This window comes from Camarhynchus parvulus, chromosome 9 (genome assembly GCF_901933205.1).
Source record: "Camarhynchus parvulus chromosome 9, STF_HiC, whole genome shotgun sequence".
Classification (NCBI taxonomy): domain Eukaryota; kingdom Metazoa; phylum Chordata; class Aves; order Passeriformes; family Thraupidae; genus Camarhynchus; species Camarhynchus parvulus.
The window spans coordinates 10,591,756-10,614,389 of NC_044579.1; the positions used below are offsets into that span (position 1 = coordinate 10,591,756).

The 22,634-nt window shown below is 49.0% G+C and overlaps 1 protein-coding gene across 2 annotated transcripts in view; it reads left to right on the top strand.

Annotated features, from left to right (window-relative positions):
• The window catches only part of TP63 (tumor protein p63), a 66,536-nt gene extending 52,950 nt beyond the window's left edge, over positions 1-13,586 (top strand). For both annotated transcript variants that reach the window (XM_030954330.1, XM_030954331.1), the window contains exons 9-12: positions 7,171-7,328; positions 8,214-8,358; positions 9,171-9,264; positions 10,519-13,586. In XM_030954330.1, coding sequence (XP_030810190.1) covers positions 7,171-7,328; positions 8,214-8,358; positions 9,171-9,264; positions 10,519-10,815 — 694 coding nt within the window. In that variant the 3' untranslated portion in view covers positions 10,816-13,586. The remainder of the gene's footprint in view (positions 1-7,170; positions 7,329-8,213; positions 8,359-9,170; positions 9,265-10,518) is intronic.
• The last annotated feature ends 9,048 nt before the right edge of the window (positions 13,587-22,634 follow it).

The window sequence follows — 22,634 nt, forward strand, 5'->3', positions numbered from 1 at the left end:
TCAATATTCCCACACAGCTACCTGCACAGTCTTTAAGGGTTTCATTAGGAAACACTTTTTCATGTAGTGGGTTTCAGTCTACTGAGCACTGTTTTCAAACCTATCTGTATTTCAGTTTCCTACAGCAGGGAATCACAAAATATTTCAAATTGGAAGAGGCCCATAAAGTTCATAAGGAACACCCAGCCCAATTCCTGTGATTGAAGGGTTTTCACAAAGTCTTCCAATGGCTACCAAGAAGGGGGCTCTTGCATCCAAGTGCGATCTTGTACCCCAGCAAAGATTTCTTTCCTATCATCAGGGCTACACTATGAGCCCACTGGCTGCCTTTCAGTCTAGTGAGCAGCACAACTCACTATCCAAATGAGAAGGAATTAACCTCATTAGTGAGCTGTGACAGAACTGAGCTATCCAATGCCTGGAGTGCTCCAGCTGAGCTGCAAGGATGCCAGTGCTTGCTGTTGTGGGAAGGGGGCTGGTGGGGAAGGCATTCTTTGTACCTTCACCTCATTAATCTCAGTTTTGGTGTGAAAGCTAACAGTGGATTTTGTATGATCAGGTTTGGTTTTGTGGTGCTGTGCTTGCATGTGAACTCCAGGCACCTGGATAGTGTTCTCACTACAGAATGGCCAAGGTGAAAGGAACCAGGCAGAAAGAAGTGCTTTATGGGCTCTGAGGATGCAGCGCCCTCTGCATCAGCTGGTGGCCCCAGGGACCCCTCAGCTTCTCCGAGGAGAGTAGTTGGGCTGTAATCAGTATGGCCCATAGGCACTGTTCTCCCTCTCTAGCACCAGCTTCTGGGTTTGAAGTGATTGTAGTTAGAAGTGGACTCAATGGAAGCTGCTACTCCTTTTCCTCTTTGAGTGCTTTTATTCCTCCTAGATTTGTCATTACTTGTACCCATGAGACTAGGACAGCATCAGGTTTCTCTATCAGCTGGTTGTTTTCCCTTCCTTGCCAAGCACTTGCTTGTGCCTGGGGCTTTCCAGCTTCCTAAATCTCCCTGTTACATACCCTCACTGTAGGTGCTAAGACATTTGCTTTTTCCCTCTTTGAAAGCCCATACTGTGATCATGAAGGTGGAAAGTAACTGTTTCTCTCTTGGTGGCTGGCAAAAGGTCCTGTACATTCATCTTTTTCTTTTCTCTGGTTCCTTCTTTACAGTCTCCTTTCGGCCTGCTTCAGGACTGAACTCATGGACTCAAGGAGAGACCCTCCCAAACAGACCGATGCCATCCTAAAACATTCCAGCCCCCCAAACCCATCAGTATATCCCTAAACTGAGCTGGCAGGGTCGCTCTGCCCAGCTGGCAGGACTAGGACCAGTGGGGCAAATACACAGCCTGATAGCAGCAGAGTGAATAGTGAGAGCAAACTTCTGAAGGGACTCAAACTTTGCAAAAACAACAGACGCTTGTACAGACCTCTTAGCTGTAACCCGTAGCCTTGCGAGGTCGGGAACCACAATTTCGTCTGTCTTGGTGTAACTGTTTTCCCCTTGGTGTAACATTTTTGTAACGTGTTAATACTCCTTCTTCTTACTTCTGTATTTGTGGAACTCGGCAGGGTTTCTCTGAGCAGGTCTCAATTTTAAAATGCCTTTGTCTTGTTTAAGTTAAAAAATGTGTCCATGGACTGGGGGGATGGAAGCAGAGGATATGTGTTTGAATGGTCTGTGGTAGTCAATTTGGCCTGTTTCAGTGCTGGTCATGCACTAGTATAAGTAGCTGATGTATTTTGTACTGCTGGACAGGGAGAGGTAATAATTATATGAACTGGCACTGCTAAGAAATCTTTTTTTCTGCAGAAAAGCCCTTGACCTGTGGCATCATGAGTTGTTTCCACTTATTTCCAGCCCTGAAAGGTCTGATGTAAAGTACATCAGAATTTTAAGGAAGGCTGTGTGATTTTGTCTTTGCACCAGCTCTGCTGACTTTGATCCAGCTTTATTGAACTTGGGAGTTCCTCCCAACTCTGTGGGCTGTATCCAAGTGGTGGGCTGACCTGCACAAGTGGAATGTGGGGTAGAGTTATAATGATACTCATGTGTGCCCAGTGTCCCTGTCCCTTTGCAGCCCAGGGTGTCCAAAACTCCCTAGTGCCCTAGCTGTGAAAAAGGGTTGGAGCTAGCCCCTCTCCTTACAGATATTCAGAAGTTTAGATATTGCCTTAACATTTTCATCAACCCTCCTGTCTTTTGGCCCATCTGTCCAAGCCTCATAGTTCAAAGGAAAGCAGTGTCATCACATGTTGCAGTTGACTCAGCTAAGTGGCCTCAGGCCATGTCCACCTTGCCCATTAATCCTGCAACCAGAGGGTCTTGCTGATTGTGTCTGAAGTGCTTCTGGGTTTAGCAGTTCATGCACAGAAGACCTTTTCTCAGCGAGGACTTGTAAATTCTCACACTGCTTTTATCAAACTCTGTCTCTGGAAAAAAAGCCTGATGCTGTTGGAGAAGACTCTTCTCTCTGACCATCACAACATCTGCTTCCAGGCAGCAGAGCAGGGATCTGAGCAGGTGATGAGTTGTACTGACATCCCCTTTGGGAGCCATATCCCATCTCTGGCTATCTCCAATGCCTTAGCAAGACTTGCTCTACCATAGCAGTGTGGAGGAGGGCTGATGGAAAAGAGCCCCCAAAACTGGGGTTAAGTCTATAAATAGCAGCTAATTAAGCACTAATAGTGCCTGTTTCATACAGTTGCAGCTCTACCATTGCTCCTTTTGTAAAGCTTATTAAAATCAAGTGCCTTGTTACCTTGCCTGGAAATTCCAGGCAGTTCTTTGAGATCACAAAGCGGGTCACTATTGTTCTGTGCCTTTTTATTTGGGAAAAGAAAGGCAATGTGATTCCTTTCCCTGTGAGAGGTGGGAACCTGAACTGTAAATGCAGCCCAAACATAGGATTATATTTGGCACTATTTTCTCTTCTTCCAGTGAAGATTTATTCCTGGATTTTTGCTTTTTCTGCTTCTGGATGGCAATATGAAAGTACTGTGACAGGAAAATACTGATCTGTATTTAGAGCACTGCTCCAGGACCTGTTCACCAGCAAGTTTGAGGAGGCATCCACAGCCTGCACTGGAAGATTCCAGTTCATCGTTTGGCGTGGTCTCTAGGAAATGCTTTGTACTGTAATGGGCAATACAACATCTCAGACTTTCACTGAACAAGAATGTAAATTACTTGGATCCTATTGTTTTCTGGAAAGCCTTTCTGATTTGTCCCACTTGGCTGTGAGAGGATGATGATTGTGATGCTGATCTTAGTCGTGACTTGATTTGCTTTCCAACTACCAGGTGGTTATATTAGAAGGTGCTATTCTTTTTTTCTTTTATCAAATACCTGGAGCTGAAAGTAATTTGAGTTGCTTTGTAGTCTGTCCTCTGCAGATAAAATGAAAACTTTATCCCAGCTGTCTTTTCATTGCTTCTTTGCCATCTCTGTGTCTTCAGGAAAATAAGGCTTTTCCTTTCAAGGAATAACCAATGGACTAATTGAGCCTTATCAGGTACTCAGGTCATATCAGTCTGTGTCAACTACTTGATATATGTCCACTCCCTGTATTACAGCTCCATTCCCTGGAGAGCAGATTGCATCCATGGCCTGCCTTGAGAAATTCCCATACCTGAAATCTAAGGGGAGTCATTATTGCCACCTCTGGCCCTGTGCTGTAGTTCCTGTCTGCCCAGTAACTGCTGGAGCTCCTCCTTTCCCTGCTCCCAGTGAGGTACCAAGCCTTCAAACCACTGGAGTGATTGAAAAGGTGCACTGTTATTTTCTTTAGAATAGAAACATTTTGGGATGAGGGGAGTAAGGACATCTCTCTGCTTTTCAATGTCCTGCTGCTTCATGGGCCTTCAAAGCAGAGGAATGGAACTGAGCAGCATCTGTGTCACTTGTGTGCCCTTATTAGACTACACCAGTGACACCCCAGTGTTACACAGCCCTGTGGGAAGCCTTGCTTTAAAAACCATTGTCCATGAGCACTTTGGCTTTGTGTGAACCTGGGTGTGATCCTTGGTGTGGCTGCTGAAAGAGAGGGCAGACACAGAACTGGGCAGCTCTGATTCTACCTGTGTGTCTCTGCACTGACTGGCTCTGGGTCTGCAGGCACAGCAAACTGCAGGCACAGGGGCTTGGGTGAAATCTTAAACTCTGAGCCTGATCTGCCCAATTGCATTTAATGAACCTTTGATGTCATTTAAGGCTGCTGACATGGCTGTGTGCTCCTCTGGCCAACGAGGACTCTGGTCTGCTCAGTCAGGTAGTTGGTCTGTCCCAGCAGTTTGCTGCCTCTGGTGAAGGGCTGGTATCCAGTGAGCTGGGAAAATGTAGAATTATACAAGGTTGTGAACTGAACTTTGTTCACATATGGGACAAGAAAGTTCCTTCCTGACCTCTTGAGATGATCAGTATATGCCTTGAAGCATGAGAGACTGATTGCCCTCATATGAGCTTGCATAACTACAGATGTTATTTGCTAAATAATTACATAGCCTCTTAAAGAGAGAAAACTCAGTTGCAGAATGTGACTCAGTGCCTTTTGTATCAGACTGTTCCAAGAAGTATAATAGTCTCTTAATTGAGGCCCTTATACCTAGATATTAAAATTCATTTCATTGGCATTGATATCAAAGAAATGTTAATGCTCTGACTTCTAATCTTTCTTGAGACCTAGTAAGTAAAATTTTAATGAAAATCACTGTGCATGACATTCTTATATCTGTTTTTAAAAATTGAAGAAAAAGAGCAATATATTTTAAATGGGTCCTCAAACACCATGTAGTCCTTGTGCTTAATACCAAAAACATTTTCTTGTGTTTCTAAGGTTCTTGCTATATTGATGTGTGACATTAATTTTCAATAAAATTTTGCATCTTGGTTTATCTTGAGACTTCTCTTTGGCTAGATGGCCTTTTAAACATCTACTCATGTGCTGGAATAGCTTAGTTGAAACTAGTGTGGGTACAAAGAAAAATGCTTTTGTTTTCTGTTTTACTCCCTTGAACTTGATGATGTTAATCTTGACTCTTATAAGTACGAATGAGATAAGAGTGGAGTCCCTAAGCTATATCTTAAAGTATGCCTTTGTTTTCTAAGGTGTTTTCTAAAGTTTTGGTTGGCTTATGTTTGATTGCTTTTTGTTTTTCTTTTACCCCCAAGTATTTGTAGTCTCCTAATTAGCTTTGCTGAGATCACTGCTGGTGGTGGAGAGGGCAAAGATAGGCCCACTGCTGACCTCAAACAATGCAACTCCGTGTCCTTTGGGAAGCCTTTGTTGATTTGATTTGGAATTTTGCTGTGTTCATTGACCTCCTCACTTGCAGATCATGCAGATTTTGCCCTTAAGAGACTCTTGAGGTGTGTGTTAATTTCAGCTGAAGCTTAAGATAAGTGCCTGAACCCATGAAGTAGAAATGCTCATTGGTCCTAAATCCAGAAGCCTTTTGGGCTAAGGGTGGTGTCAACTTGACTTGAATTTCATGGCTGGCCTCAACTTTCATAATTGGGGAATTGAAATGTCAGATCTGAATCTTTCCCTTCACTCTGAAAAGTCAGGTCTGAACTTCATGGCTCGGTTTCACTTCCCCTTGGGAGCTGCTGCCATTGTTAATATTAATTTGTGAAGCTTCTTGTGCTTTCCACTTCCTTGAGTCTGTGAAGTTTGCTGGATCTTGTCCTGCATCTTCACTGCCAAAGGACAGTTCACACCCTTCTGTACCTCCTGTAATTGTGTAATTAGGTAACATTTCTTCAGGGCCTTAGATACTCTAGCCTGTTAGCATAGATGTTTTCTCCACCCAACACTGCAAGTCTTGAAAGTGCAGGAAGCTGGAGACAATGTAATTGTGTGGAACTTGACCTTGAATGCTGAAGGTTTTAATAAATTGTCTAGGAATAAGCCTTTTCTTTCCTTTTACACTTTGCTTATTTGGAGTAATAATTATTTTATTTGCATAGAAGAAAAGCCAGTTCCCAGGAATTGGTGTAACCAGTTATACCCAGATGGGAACAAGTTTCCCAATGGGAACTAAGATGGGAATGTGCCCTTGGACACTCACCATGGGGTCAGTGTGATAGGAGTGCCAGGCTCTGCGACCTCTGCTCTGCAGGGTGGCCACAGCTTGAGGGTACTTGTGCCTAGGAAACAGGCACATTCCCAAACCTTTGCCCAGGCCTACAAATGCCCCTGGTGTCAGAGAGAGAAAAACCTGCTCCCTTGTGGCATGGCAGTGCTATGCCAGTTGTGCTGTTGGGCCAGCTTTAATGATAATTTTCTGCATGTCCCACATAGGACTCCACTCCAGATGAGATGCCACAGCCGTAACTCGATCTGGGAGCTGGGCTGCCCTTCAGGAGCAGCCCCGTGTTGGCAGTTTGGATCACTTACATGGCAGGATTGCAGCTGGGACCCTCGGGCTGGGCAGCAGGGAGTCTGGCAAGCCTCTCTGGCCCACTCCATGGGTATGCTGGGTGGAGTTTGGGGCTGGATGGACTTGAGGGAGGCTAATGCTGTTGTCAGGTGGTAGTGGGAACCTGATCCTTTTTGCAAGCAGCCTGCAGGGTTTGGATACCAGGTTTGCATTAACACCAGCAAAAGCTGCCTGTTGGCATCCCAGGCAGCTCTGACCATCTCAGTAGTGGTCCCTAAAGTGCATGGAATCTGCCTTCAGCAAGGAACCTCTGGCTGTTATAACTAGGAATCTTGGAAAAAACAAGGTGAAAGCAGACCCAATCTGAAAACTGTTTCTGCAGTCAGGTTTCAGAGGCGTTTAGGATGGTTTGAGATGGTTTCCTCAGTTCTTGTTCCTATGAAAAAGTTTTTTGACTACAAGGAGAGTTTAACTTAAAAATCTTCAAATCTTGACACGTGTTTGCTGGCATTCCATATATTCTTTTCAACTGAAAAACTTGCATAGACACTTCTCCTTAAATAAAAAGTTTCAACCAAAAATTAAGCTTTCATTTTTTAGGTATTTCACTTTTTTGAAGTGCTGAGGATATCTGGGAAACCTCTTATTTCCTGTTGTGACTCATTCTCCAAGGATCTTTATCTGTGATGATCCTATGGTATCAGTGATTTCCCTAGCCATGTAGCCCTTTGGGTGCACACTCTCAACAACCAGCTGCTGTGATCCCTATCCTAACATCTCCTTGGTTTGCAGGACCTCCATGCAGTCGCAGTCCTCCTATGGCTCCAACTCTCCACCTCTGAGCAAGATGAACAGCATGAACAAGCTGCCCTCTGTCAGCCAGCTCATCAACCCCCAGCAGCGCAATGCCCTGACCCCAACCACCATCCCCGACAGCATGGGAACCAACAGTAAGAAACTCTTATTATTCCTCCTTCTCCTGTTGCCTGCGTATTCCCTGCTAGTCTGGACAAGGAGACTTGGCATCTCCACATGGCTGGTGTTAAGCTGGAGAGCCTGGAGTCATTCGCTGTAAACCTGCAGAGCCAAATAAATATTGCTCGCTGGTGTGCCACAGGGCAAGGCTTCAGCATCCTGCTCAGAGCCTGACAGGGTGATCAGAGCTGCTTCTTGCTGCAGATCTAGCTGGCTGCACTGTCCTCTGGCTTTTGAGACTTGTTTCTTCTTCCTTTCCCAGCAGAGGAGATGCAAACGTTGGCAGCATTTTTTTCCCTCGGTTCAATTAAGACAGTTCTTAATTTTAAAGGAAACATCTCACAGTTCTGTTCCTACTGGCTGCTGCTGTGTGCTCTGCAGCCCTGTAAATCCAGGATGACAGACATGGTTCTGGGGCTGAGTTTTGTTGAGGCTTTTTTGGTTGGTGTTTTGTTTTTTAATTTATTTCAAAACAGCTGGACTCTTGCCCACACCTGTTGCTGAGCCCCTTCTGGTGCTCTCGCTGTCTCTGAAAACAAAGCTGTTTAGCTGCTGTATTGGGTTACTCTGCTGGCTCTGTCCTGCTCCTCTCCTGTGGCAGGGCAAGCCAGGGTTTCTATCCAGCCTGTCTGGGAAGGAAGGTGACGTGACAGTGGCACTTTCTCCTGTGAGGGGAGAGCTCCAGAAGGACTGTCTGTCATCTGGTCCTTGGCTCTGCCTGAAACTTCTCATGAGCTCGCCCTGTGCGGGGTTTTACAGGGGATTTCAGGCTGCTTCAGCTGTGGGTGCTGTGCTGGGGGCAAAGCCGGGGTCTGGGCGTGCCTGGGTAACAATGTGCTCCTCCTTCTTCTCTCCTCCAGTTCCCATGATGGGCACCCACATGGCCATGACCGGTGACATGAATGGCCTCAGCCCCACGCAGGCGCTGCCTCCTCCCCTCTCCATGCCTTCAACGTCCCACTGCACCCCCCCTCCTCCATACCCCTCAGACTGCAGCATCGTCAGGTGAGCGGGAGCAGGCTGCCCAGCACACTGCCCACACCAAGGGAGAGAGCCCTTGGGTCTGGAGCCTGAATGATCCTGGAGCACCGGATCCCACTGGGCTCTTGGCACCCTCTGGGCACCGAGCCTCAAATCCCCACCTCTGAGCAGCTGAGAGAAAAAGGGATGTGAGGACTGCAAGAAAGCTGAGGGATGCAGCATCTGTTGGACTGGTGGAGTCTGAGGGTGCCAGGCTGTCTTGCAAACATTTCTTGTATTTCTTCTTTTCTCCTCTGGCCCCTTGACAAGCTGTGGCTGGGGTCAGAAGCCCCTCTGACCTTTGTGAGGTCAAACCAGTTGAAAGATGCTGCCCGTAAATAAGGAACCCTTTACACTTAGGGAAGAATGTGCTGACTGGCAGTGCATGATGTGTCTGAGCCCTAGACCCCATGCCTTGCTGAAGTCCCCTGTGCATGCACCAGGCTGCCGTGGGCTCAGCCACCTTCTGGGTGACATGACCTGGCAGGGGGGTCTGTGTGAGCCCTCCTGCCTCAAGACCCCAAGACCCAGGCTGTGCAGCACTGGCTCTTGACTTAGGCAAGATGCTGCCATGAGGGCTGTCTGCTGGGTGCTGAGCTGAAGGACTCCCTCGTTTGTTTGATGTGGCAGCGATGTGGCTTGCTGGCCTGGGATATCTTGGAGGAGGTCAAGCCAAGGGTGAAAGCTTTGTTTCCTGTTGCTGCAGATTGGCTGAGTGTTTGGTTTTTCTGTGGTTTGGGCTGTTGCAGCCAGGGTGATCCTATTTTCTCTCTCCTTCCTTCCTTCCTCCTCTGCAGCTTCTTAGCGAGGTTGGGCTGCTCATCCTGTGTGGATTATTTCACGACCCAGGGGCTGACCACCATCTATCAGATTGAGCATTACTCCATGGATGTAAGTAACTCCTCACCATTTCCTTTGTTTGCACTCTTGGCCCTGCTTTAGGAACAGGTCAGAAATCCAGACTCAGTGTACTTTTATTTTTACATTATTAGTTTGATTTAAGGCTGTTGCACATAGAGAAGAGATGTTGTGAGTGAAGAGAGGCTGGACTTGGGGCCAGCACTGTAACTGCCTTGCCTGGCACAAAGAAAGAGTGTCTCCCCTTCCCCAGCTCTGTCTGTCTGAGCCCCTGAAGTGGCCCCAGCCCACGCGCCTGTTAATTCTGCAAGGCTTGGTTTCAGTTTACACCTCACTCGCCTGCAGACAAGTAGGCTCTCCAGAAGTGGTCTGCAATTTTCCCTCCCTGCTTCTGTTTTCTGGCCTTACCTTAATCATCTTCCCTTGCCACTGGCATTCTCATCCCTGTTTGTTGTTTTCAGTTTTTTACTCTTGCATGGCTTTTGCTGCAAGGTTGCTGCTTCCTCTCCAAGGCCATTGCTCTCTTCCGAGCTGGCTGTCCCATTTTTTTTTTCCCCAAGACTTTAGGAGGCTGTGGTGCTGTTGCTCTCTAGCACGGGCTGCCTTCTTTTTGCTGCTGCTCTAATTAGAAAAGCTGACCCAAATTAACTGAAGTTGGTGGCTAATTTTTTCAGAAGCTAATACTGTGTATCCCAGAGTTTAGATAATGCAACTCTCATGTTTTGCACCAGAAATGATGGGGCCTCAAAGTACAGGTTTTCTAAAGCTATGTGTCTCTTACTAAATTTGGTTATGTTAAAGTAATTAAGACAGTTCCTATAGAGTCACACCCAGAGCTCTGGATACTGGAGCTCAGGCTTGAATTCTAAAATCCTTTTGCAGGCTTTGTAATTAACATGGAAATTTTCAAAGCCATTGACCTTCAGCAGCCCAGCATCCCCCACCACTGACAGCCAGCAGATCTACCTGAGGTTGTCTTGGAGGCCTTGCAGTCCAGTTAAGCTTCTAGCTGTAGGTCACCACGTCTTATGCATGAACAAGTTGTTTTGTGCAACTTAAAAATAGATTTTGTGCCTTCAAAACAGGCCGTTGCTGCCTCGTGGCCACACATGCCTGTTCCAGAGTGAACCACCACTTCCAGGAGGAGTGGTTTGTCTTCTGCTGTGCACCATGCCCACCTGGGTTTTAGCAGCTGTGGTGGCTCTTGGTGGCCCAGAGGCTGTGTTCAGTCCTGGAGCCCAGCTTGCCCTGGGACCCCCCTGCTAAGCCCTGCTCTTTGCCTTGCAGGATCTGGTGAGCCTCAAGATCCCGGAGCAGTTCCGCCATGCCATCTGGAAGGGCATCCTGGACCACCGGCAGCTCCATGACTTCTCCTCCCCTCCCCACCTGCTGCGCACCCCCAGCGGCGCCTCCACGGTGAGCGTGGGCTCAAGCGAGACGCGTGGGGAGCGCGTCATCGACGCCGTGCGCTTCACGCTGCGCCAGACCATCTCCTTCCCGCCCCGCGACGAGTGGAACGACTTCAACTTCGACATGGACGCCCGGCGCAACAAACAGCAACGCATCAAAGAGGAGGGGGAGTGAGAGCCCCGGGCCCCCCTCCACCCCACCCCGGCCACGAACTGCTCAGCCCTTCATTTGTCTTCCTTCTGCTTGGTACTGCACCCCCGGATGGAGGGCGGACGGAACCTTCTTGCTCACTCCTGCTAGGTCATGCCCTGGGTGCTGTCTAGGTCGTGCTCCTGGACTGCAACCTCCACCCCAGCTCTTGCAAGGGGAAGAGCTGAGCAAAGGGGGAAGGTGGGTGGTATTTCCTTGACTACCGTTGACCTTCTTGAGAAGGCCAACTTGTTTTGTGTTTTCCTTTGGGGAGAGGGCTTCTTTTCTTGACTTTTGAATCCTCACACACCTTGTGGGTGCCCTGACCTGAAATATGTTTCTCTCACCCAGCTATCCCACTTTGTAAAGCAGGAAGGTTGAGATAAAATTCTAAAAAGCCTAAAAAAAACCCCTAAAACCCTGGAAAAAAACCCCCAAGCATCCAAACGCACTGCAGCAACAAAACCAAATGCAAAAAACCTAAAGCAACCCAACCCTGAACTGACAGTTAATCTGAAAAATAAATGGGAATCAGTCTGCTGAATGCTGCACTTAAACAACCTCTTCCCATGGAGCTGAGTGCTCTGTTCATGTGTAATATTCTCCAGCGGAGACGGCACATGCACTTTGCTGGGCAGGCCAGCGCTGACAGCACCTGCATCCAACTTTTGCCTTGTCCCTCGCCTTCTCTGGAAAAACCAAGCCAGCTGTGTCTCCTCGTTTCGGGTATACTTTCATATGTATGTCCTGGTTTGCCTCTTTCACGTTTGAAAGTCTAAATAAAACTCCTGGTCACTCTTGAATTGTCCCCACTGGATGTTTAACCATATACTGTAATCCTGTACATATAACCACATGCCGTGATACTACTGACATTTAAGCTATAGAATTAGGCTTTGCCACACATGCAGCCTGCCTAGTTTAGCATAAGGATTTGCCCACCTAGCCTCCAGTTAAATGGAGGAGTGAGAGCTGCACTCCAGTTTGTAGGACTTCAGGTACCCTAAACTCAGACCACCTTTTGTTTGGACCATGCTAGATTACTTGTGAGGAAGCCAGACTTATCTTTACAAATATCTTTAAATGAGATGGAACTGGTTGTGTTTGTTGCTATAGGTTAAGTGGCAAGCATCTAGAAGAATAACCATAAGATGCCTTAAAACAAAGATAATTTCTGGGAATTATGAATGTTGTGTTTCTATGAGTGTTGTGATCGCAATAAGCCATGTTTACATGAGAAATTGATTTTTCTGTTTTTTTGCTTTACTGGTTCTACCACAGTTGTGCTCTGAGGCATTTCCTCTGACTGCCAGCAGTCCTGTGGATGAATAACTGAACAGTGTGTGTTTTCTCATTTTTATTAGCCAAAGTACTGATACTTAAAGGTATACAACCTAAGCTGAGGAGCAAGGCTTATAGCTGCTTTCAAGTTGGCTTGTTCTTTTTAACAGTAAGCCTGACTTTTTTTTTGGCCAGGGAAAGATGGAAAAAGCAGCTTAAATGACTTGTTATCCTACCTTACTACAGCTGAATATTCCTGTCTCAATGCAGTGGCTGTTTGTGGGCCCTGCATTGTCGCGTATTTCATGAGTACGATGCCATTAGTGTGCTCTGTCTGTTGTGCCAGAAGTGTATTGCATTCAAAGACTGCCTTTTGGTGGCTCTGCAAGCCTCTTCTGGTTAGCTATAAATGGTAATGCCACATGGTTCCACTGTCTAGTTTGTATATAAATATTTTTTGTATGTGTATTTTTTTGTTTTCCTACAGTGCCTCATGATCAGTTTTATTTCTTCTTGGGCGACTGGATCTGACAGAACCACAATTAAATGTTGTTGTTTGTTTTTCTGTTTTTTAATTATTATTTTTATGCGGAAGGGGTACAGTTACAAATCACGTAACAAACAGTCAGTCACTGGATGAATATATTTGTATTTTTCATACTGAGATTACTGTGTTACTTCGCAGTTGAGGGGGGAGCAAGCACCTACTGAAAGCATGTGGTATCATTTTATTTTGTAACACTTCAAAGAGCAGTGTCCTAGATTTCAAAGTATTTAACATGCTCAGTGTGAGAACTTATTATAGCTCTTTATTTTTTTCTATATGGTACAAAGCACGAGAGTCATTCTGCTCTTGACTTGATGCAATGATTAATTCAGCAGGGCAGTGTTAGTGTGGGGAAAGAGAGCAGATACTTTACAAATCCCTGGAGGTGAATTAGGCTGTGCTCTTCTCACCTCCAAGGTTTTGCATCTCCATTGTGTAGTCCTTCTGAGCTGCTTCAGTATTGTACATACATTGATGCAAAAGACACTGTCATTTTAGGATCTAGGGAGCTTCTGACTATAAAGGTTAATGCAGTTAATGGTGTGCCCAGAATCGGTTCAAGAACTTCAGTATCTGCTTTTCAACTCAGCAGCGAGATGGAGCTTTTCTGCTGCATCGCTAATGATGAAAATATATGCTGTGAAAACCTTTCTACTGTATGCCACTATGGAGCCCACTTCTGTATAACTGGAATCTTCAAGTGAGTTTGAACTGCTGTAGCTTTTGCCCTCCCCTGTAGAGCTGTGATTTTGTTTTGTTTTGATGCATCAAAGTGTTATGGCTTAATGGAGCTGAGAATCTGCCAATGCTTGTAGCAATGACCATGTTACCTGCACCAAGATGTCTCTGTGTTTTTGAACACCTTGTTGTTGAAGTGAATGACAATAAAAGCCAGAACTGAAAATGACGCTGAATTCCCAAGGACCTTCTTTTCCTTCGTGTGCGCCTTCTTGGAAATATCCTCCTCTGAGCAGCTGGGGCTTAGTGTCACTCTTGCCCATGGGTGCAGTTTTCTGTCCCCACAGAATCTATGTCTTGAGGATGTGGTCCAAAGTGCCATCACACATTCATCTGCTGCCTTTTTGACAGATGCAGCAGGTCAGCTCCCTAAGCCTCTTGCTGAACTGTGAGGTCTTCAGCCTTTGGCATGGCTCTTTTTTGGCCTTTCATCAGATTTACATGTTTTGTTTCTGAGCAGGACACCAATTAGTGCCCCACATTCCATATCCTTCTGGAGGGAAGGTATGTGTGCTTGGAACAGACAAGGTCCGTGCTGTCCTCTGATGTCCGCACTTGGGAAATAGCCTTACACAAAAGGCTTTGTGCATCATCCTATGCATCCTAGCAAAGCCATTTCCTTCTCCTTTGCATCTCAATTTTTCTTCCAAGGATTTGAAGAAACAGGTCAGAGCTGATGGGATGGTTGTCCTGAAGGGGATGGGAGTGGAGTCCCCTCCATCAGCTGGGAGCTTCATTCTATCCATGGACCACCATATTAACATCCCAGCTTCATCAGCGGTGTCTTACATGGGCTCCATGGCTGTCTTACAGTTTTTATGGGTTATGGTTGGGGGATGATGCTTAGGAACGGGAAGAATGGAAAGAAAACCTGTCAAAGATCTTAAGAGGTTGCCCCAACCTCCCTTGGGAGCAGGTTTAATTGGGGTAGGGAATGCCTGCCTGATTTCTTTGGTTCTGATTGCTGTTGCTTTTCCCTTTTTCCAAGTTATTAGAGAAGTAGTTGACTCCAGATATCGATATCCAGAGGTAACAGCACCCATGTTGTACTCTGGCAGAATGAATGAATGTGGTATTAAAAATTAGTATGTTGGTCTTAAAAGAGAGAAGTGCTACTAGAAGAGCTGTGAGAATTTGCTATTTCAGCTGATGGATTCTGCCTATGGATGAGTGAATTGGGTCACGTAAAACAAGATTTCAGTTTCCATTGAACAAGTAGGTTTCAAATATGGTTGTCCTTTCTGACTGCTGTGATCCACTGCTGAAGGGGGGAGCCTTTACATTGCTTAGGTTACAGCAAGGCTTTCAGTGCTGAGGAATCCCAAGCTGCTTCTCTCCCTTTTGCCCTCCACCCATACGCATTGGAATTTTGGATATTGGGATGCTTTGTTGGCCAGCACAAAGTTTTCAGGGCAGGGATCCATGACGAGCTTCCAGCTGTGTTTTGCAAGCCTGGGTGGACCTCTGAAGACGTGCATGCCCTTCTCTGCTGTTAGTCCTAAGTGTGCTGAAGCTGGCAGTCCCCTGGAATGAAGCTTACCCGGACAGAACAAAACTTGGCAAGTGTCCGAGTGGAGCCTGTGGAGGGTTCATGCTCATCATGTTCTTCCTGTCCTGTGTGCCTTAGCAAACCCCCTTCCTGATGGCACAGCAGCTGCCTGTGCCGTGGGGGAAGGATTGCAGGACCTGCCTCCCACTCTGCCTCTTCCCAAGTTGTTTCTCCATGGGAAAACCATGTGGGCAGCCCAGCCCTGCATGGAGTCAGAGCTTGGGCTGTTTGCCCTTCTGATTTACTGAGCTGTGGAATGTGTACCTCGTGTCATTTGCTGGGTGGGGGGTGGTGGGGAGCCGTGGCAGGCCCTGCAGGGCTGCCCTGCCTGGCCCCTGTGGGCTGTGCCTGTGCCACAGAGGTTTGGCAAACAGCTCTCTCTGCCTGCCAGGCTCCAGCTGGTGGTTTCTGGGTCCTGAGTTGTTTTGCCTCTCTGTGACCCATGGCAGAATTGTCTTCCTGAGCACATAGCAGAAGGTGGAGGCTGGAGTTTTGGAGCCTTATTGTTGGTATTTGGATACACTGGCCATGAAGGTCAAATAAACAGGAAGGAAGATAATCTTTATGCTCTGTTGGCAAGGACTGGCTGTGGCTTTCTCCCAGCTTGCTTCCCTAAGGTGAAGGAGCCAAAATTATATTCAGAGGTATATGATAGTTTCGCCCTGCTGCTGGGTGAGCATTGCTATGGACTTCCTTGGCTCAAACTGGTCAAAGTCATTTTTTTGGCGGAGGGTTTGGAGGATTAACTGGTTTTGTTAAAATGTTTTGACTTCCTTGCAAATGCTCCTAGTGTCATATGTTTTATTCTTAGGAACATCAGCTCTGCCTTCATGAAATAAGCCAGGTGCCTGGGGCCACAGGTGAGTAAAGGAAAGACTTTGTGGGATTAGGGGGCAAGAGATGCAGGAATTGGGGCAGGACAAGGGATCTGCAGCTACAGGTCCAGGGCATGGATGAGCACTGAGAGGTATCACCGAGGGTGGTGTACAGTGGATTTGTACCTTTAGCATTGAAGCCAAGGCTGAAGGGTCCCTGCTACTCCTGAGGACATTGATTGTGCCCAGTGTGCTTCTGCCTTGGTCACTGCAGTCACAGCAGTGCCATGCCCCACCCTGCTCCCACAGCAAGATCCCTAAGAGGCCCGTGAACAACTGGATTTTGATTTCAGTGCTCTAAGATTGTTAGAGGAGGGTCTCCATGGACCTTTCAGCTGATTTTGTCACCAGTGTTGCAGTGCCCTGCCCTTTGCCTTTGTGGAAATGTGGACACAGCAGCCAGTGGCTTTTTGGCTGTGCCACTTCCCTGGATGATGGGGATACGTGCTGCAACAGGAGGTGTGTGCCTGCTGGCATGCTCAGCAATTACTCACCAGCAGCTGGGCTGATACCAACCATTACAGCAGGCAAGGGAGATGCTTACATTGTCTCTCCCAACAGCCTAGGGTAGGAGATTAGGCTCTCTGCATCAGCAGTGGCAAGAAAGTCCCTGGGGAGCCATTCAGGGGATATTAGATTCCCACTCTGAATCATGCCCTGGAAGATGCAGTCTCATTATTGCCTGCATCAAGGCCAAGGGAAGACTAAGCTTGTTAGTTAATGTTTAGCAAGGTGGCTCTGTCCATACAATCAGCTTTGCTAAGTTCCAAAAGCTTGAGAGACACTGTCATGGCACAGCAAAGAAACTGGTGTAGGGCTAAGGGGAACAATGAAACAAATCAACAGGCCTGGGGAAGAGATGGTGTTTTTCCTCTTCTGTTCAGCTGCCAGCAGTCTCAAAATGAGTGTCTCGAAGCAGGCTAAAACAAAAAAAAAAACAAAAAAAAAAACAAAAAAAAAAAAGAGAGAGAAATCAAGAGAGAAGAGAAGAGAAGAGAAGAGAAGAGAGAAATCCAAACATGAATTTAAAAAAAACAATTGAGACAAAGTGAGAGCTGGCTGCACAGAAGCCAGGACTCTCCCGTCTCCCGCCGCGTGGGTTCCCTGTCGAGGGGATTTGCGGGGCAAAAAAAAAAATCACAAAAATGACGAAAAAGAGGGCAGAGCCCAGAGCGGTGCCGGGCAGGCACTGCCCCCTGGCGGCCCCGCAGCCGCAGCCCGGGCCGCGGGCTCCGCTCCAGCCCCGCGGGAGCCGCGCGTCCCCCCGGCCACCTCCGGCGCTCACAGCGTGGGCACGGGTTTATAAACTCGCCTCTTCTCACCCCCTGCACCCCACGTGCAAGGGCAGCAGCAGCTCCTGTTTGTTTATTTTATATGGGCGGAATAAGCAAGTGACTTGTTGGTGTTGCAAAACAAATCTTCCTGCGGCCGCCTCTTGGGAAAGCTGCTGCTCTCCTGCCCTTTGCCGTGCACAGAGAGGATCCCCCAGTGTTGTGCCCATCCCAACCCCCTCCAGCACAAATGGGACATTCAGAAGACGAAGTCCAAAACCCATCATCTGCCAAAGCAGGAGAGATGATTCCTCTCACCCCAGGCAGTGAGCCTCTGCCCAGGGATGCCTTCAGAGCCACCCACCCCAGGAGGCACATGGGAGGCAGCAGCCCTGCATGGGTGCCCCGTGCTGCAGCCCACCGCAGCCAAAGCCCCGGGCTCGCAGCACCGTGCGTGCCGTGCCCGAGGGCAGCAGGGGCGCTCCCCCTTCCCCTCACGCACACGCACAGAGCTCGGCTGCAGGAGTGCTCCTGCCAGAGCGATACACATCGCTTCTTCCAGCTGAGAAAACACCAGCGGGTGATTGCCCAGAGCACACGCCGCAGCCAGGAACTCCCACAGCAGCACCTGGCTGCAGCTCCCACGGCACAGCCGGGCTGGGTGGGGAGGCCGGCATCCCGCCAGGCCCGGCCCGGCCCGGCTCCCGGCACTCCGCCAGGCCCGGCCCGGCTCCCGGCGCCCGCCAGGCCCGGCCCGGCCCGGCTCCCCGGCACTCCGCCAGGCCCGCCCGGCCCGGCCCGGCTCCCCGGACGCACCTGTGCGGCTCCGGGCTGCTGCTGCCGGCGGCTCGCCCGGGGGCTGCGAGCTGGCTGTGCCTCAGTTGGATGGTGTGTCTTTCAAAGCTCGCCCTGGCACATGTGGGTCCTGCTCTGGAGAGGCCAAATGTGAGAAGATCCCCCAGCGCTGGGCAGGCACCTGCTGCAGCTCGGGGCTGTGCCGTGGAGACGGTGAGCAGCTCCCAGGGAGAAGCTGGGGAGCTGGAGAGGATGGCACCCACCTTGGTGGCAGGTGGAGAGCGGTGCTGTGCTGGCAGTCAGGGGCAGTGCTTGTGCGGGGCCACCTCTCTCTGCCCGGCAGCAAGGCAGCCCCACTGCTCACCCCTGCCTCAGGCTCCAGGTCCCAGTTTTCCTGGCTGGGGTTGCCACAATCTTCAGGGAGCCTGGAAAGAAGTACCCATTTGCACTCAAAGATGTGGGAGGGCTGCTCCACTCTCAGGTGTGGACAGGCATTTTTCAGGCACTGCTGTTCAGGTGTTTAGCATTTGGCCCAACCATCTCCAGGCTTTACTTGCACTTCCCTTTTCTCCATCAGCAGCACCAACATGAAGCTGGGCAGAAGAAGGTTTGAAGGGGAAGATATGGTGGTGGCCCTTGGAAGGGATTTTCAGCTCTGTCCTAGAACAGTGAATTCTAGCAAGGTGTTTCCCAGTTTTTTAGGAGATTCTCTGATGTCTTCCAGTTTTTCCTGAGCTTCCTAAGTGAAACCCCAGGAAATCTGCTGACTTCTTGTTTTCTTCCTGAGGTTGTTTTCATTTGTTGGCTGGTTCTTTTTTGTTTTTGTTTTGTTTTCCCAAATCTCTTTGTGAACCTCTGATTAATTCAGCTTCTGATTCCTTGGCAGTCGCCTCTGGAGATGACGCTGAAGATTTCCACACGTGTGATCCATCTTCTTCTTGGCTGCATAGCCCTCAGTGCTGGAATTGGGTAAGAAATGTTACAACAGACCCTAGTACACCGGAGCAGGGGTGTTAGGAAATAAAATATTGCACAGTGCTGCGTGAAAAACTCTCTGATTAATTAAAGGCGTGGGTGGCTACACAATTGCATCAAATTATCCACGCGCCATGGCAGAATGTGAGATAAAGGCATTGATTTCTTATCCCAAGGACATGGTCAAGCAGCCCTTGCCAAGCCTGCAGAGAGCTGCTGGCCTGAAGCTGAACAGGAGTATTTCCATGGAGATGTTTTCCTCAGAAACAGGAGGTAAGTGATCCCCTCCATCACGCTGTGCCTAGAAGGTGCTTCAGTGCCCATGTGTAAGGAGCCTGGCCCCAGAGCAGTGCCCAGTGCCCTCCCCTCAGGGCAGTATTTGCCCTCTCAAGGCTGATGCTGAGCAAATCACTGATGGAGGCCAGTCCTCCCTCTCTGGGGAGCCTCAAACCCACAACATCCTTTGAAAATCCTGATCAGGGCTTCCCTTAGCTGGAGGAGCAGCCTGTGGTGGTTTCTGCCTGCCACTGAGGGTGATTTGCTCTCCTTAGAGAAAAGTTTTATTCCAGCTTTAAGTGACTGGGTAGCAATACAGTTGCCTCTATTATGGTTTATATTTTAGCTTTCCTGCTGCTTAATTAGTGCTTGAACAGGAGGAAGTCAGTTGTTTAGGAGCTATCAGTGGGCAGGATTGTGCTGTGCATTGGAGGTTTAGGGCTCCACAGTAAAAAGGCAAGTACCAGAACCACACACAAACTTGATTTTGCACAACTCTAACAGCAGAGACTCAGCTTGCCCTGAAGAAGAGATGCCTGAACGTGTTCCACCTGGCCCAGAACCTTATCATTTCACCCAGGGGTAAATATGAGTGAGTAACCATTAAGCCAAGTACGTTAGTCAGGCCATGGGCAGCAGCTGTCTCAGGTGGTTTCAGCCTTGCCTCGGAGGTGAGGAAATTGGACATGGCTGAAAGCCCTGCCAGGGATGCCAGCAGCCACATGAAGATGGGCAGGTGAGGAGGTGAAGGCACCCTGGATCCTACACAGGCAGTGACCAGCTGCTGTCTGAGGAGGCCCCAGGAACCAGAGAGCTGAATGAAATTGGAGTTTGTTTGCTGTTGTTTTTGCAGTAGTGCCCCCATGGCCAGGAAGCAGAACAGAGATGCCAAGGTGTTTCACAGGAGATGAAGCCCATGGAGAGAATCTAGCTGGAAAGAAACTGTTGCTCTGGAGTCTCACATCTCGGTTTGAAGTGAGCTGATGCTGGGCCCAAGGAGAGCACAGATTAATCCTTGCATGCCGGCTTAGGCCAGGGCATCTGGAATGGCTTTGACAGTTGAGACACACAAATCAAACCCAGAGAGGCTGCAGAAAAGGATGTCCAAGACAGACATCTATACTAATTCAGGCCAATTTCCTAAGCCTGATTTTCTTCCCATTCATGCTGCTGTAGCTGGCAGTGAGCATCTCCACTGCAAATGAGAGAAGAGCAATGCTGACTGGGGTGGCCAGGCATGACAGGGAGAAAAGGTCAAGGTGATGCTCCCAGAGCTGGCCTGTGTTCCCAGGCAGCTCTCTGCCCTTTCCCCCCTTCCAGGGTAGAACAGGATGATCCCTTTGGTGCATTTATCCCTGTTCATACCGAGTGTGCCTGCAAGGCAGAGCTGCCTTCAGACTACCATGGCCTGGCACATGGTGACTATTGGCTTGCAGAGCAACTGAAGAAGGAGAAAACAAAAAGTCCTGTTGGGTTTTCTCCAGAAGCTGCAGGTATTTAGAAGGAATTAGCAGTAGCCATGTCATTTCTTGGGAAGGGTGGAAGTGCTGGAAGTGAGATGAAGTTTGAAGGCAGCAGGGGAGAACCCAAGGCAGTGCCTGGGGTGTGCAGCTCATGGGTCTCCCCAGTCCTGTGCAGTGCTTACAGTGGGAGCAAAATGGAATTGCAGTTCTTCCCCATAGCCTGGAGCATGGGCTACCCAGCAGGAGCTTCTGACCTGGAAATTTCCTTTTGCTGCTAGGCCCATCACAAGAGCAGGAGAGATGTTTGTTATCTTTTGCCTGGTGGCGCCAGCAGTTGAGCAAGAGGAGTGGGAGGCTGGCTGCTGGTTCCTGTACCCGTGCCATCAGGAGCTCCCACCTCATCCCGCTGGGTGGGGGACTCACAGGCTCGGTAGCATTCCCGGTATGGTGCATCTTCCCTTTTGTTTCCATGTAATTAGTGTGAAAAGGGAGAAAGGATGTGGCATCTTGCACCTCAAGGGGAACTAAAGGCTCATTAGCAGGGTGCGGGTCGTGGCTGCAGGGGCAGCACCGCGGCAAACAGGGAGGGACGTGCACGGTGCCAGCTGAGCAGGGCAGGGTGTGTGCTCATCAGCCAGGATTTCTCGCTCCCTGCAGTGCCTGGCTTTGGTGCAGGAACGTTTACTTTCCCCACAGCCTCTCAGGAGGCTCCAGAAGGGTGGGCAAGCACGAGATGCCAGGAAAGCCTTGTGGCAGCATCTTGTGGGCTTGTGGCTGGCATGGTGGACCTGGCAGGTTGGTGGGCACAGAAGAGCACAGCACATCATTTGCTTGTGGCTGAACTTTTGGAAGATGCTCATGAACATCTGTCTCTTCACAGCCATGAGCGAGATGGAAAAACCCTCCTGGGCTGCTCTGCCTGCAGAGATGCTGTGAAGGCTCTGTGAGTCACCTGGGGAAGCCCAGGGTGCAGCCAGGCTCCAGAGAAAGTCCAGATGCGCTTCATCCCATCCCTGAGAGTCACTGTCTGGGACACAGTGTGGTGTGCAGGTGGGTAATCTGAGAGTGTTTGCCCACAGCACCTCAGGGTGTCAACCACACATGGCCCGGGGCTTTCCCTGGGCACTTCAGGGACAAACCCCTTCCCTGCAGCTGTGCAAAATGAGAGCAGTGATCACCCCACTGCTGCTGAGGAGTTCACAGCCTGCCCCATCTTCTCCCAGCGCCATGGGCTGACTTCATTTTTCCTTTGATCCGCTGGCCAGAGGAAGGAAGGAGGGGCTCACATGACAGCCTTTTCCAATGTGCTTGGTGGGGAGAAAAATGGGGCTGTGGGAGGTGGCTGAGAGCTCTCCCCAACTAGACAGGGAGGCCATCCACCCACACCCAGTTCTTCTGCTTGGAGGAGCCAGGCTGTGCTGTAGGCAGGTAACTGTCACAGAGTAGATAGACGTGAAACTACTCAGCTTCTTCTGCCTCACCCAGGGCCAGAAGGGTTTTTTGAAAACAAAAATAAAGGGGAAAATACAGTCTCCACCCTTCCACCCATTTTGGTTGGCAAATCAAATAAAACAATCTCAAAGTTGGCACCACAGGAGCAGTGAGTGCCAGCTCCCAGCCTCTCACATGAGATGTTGAAATGAAAGGAGATGAACAAACAACCCCCAGATGCCTGGGGGCTGCAAACTGGTTTTAAGATGCTGGTGGGTTGTTTTTTCCTGTGTGGTGGTGGGAGCAGCTCCCCACAATCACCACATGACTGGGAAGCTGCCCCCTATAGCAACTTGGTCACCCCTGGGCTATGAGCAGATGTTGATTTGGCTCAATGAAAAGGGCTGAATGAGAAATGCATGTCACCACAGATGGTTCTCCATGGACATCCTGGCTTGGGGCAATGCAACCAGTGACAACATGGTGAAGGGGACATCAGGCTCAGCCATCACCTCAGATCTGCCCAGTGGTGGCAGGGAGCCCTGCAAGGATAAGCCAGGTGACAAGGTGCTCCACAGGAGCTGGAACTTCTGCCCTGGATGG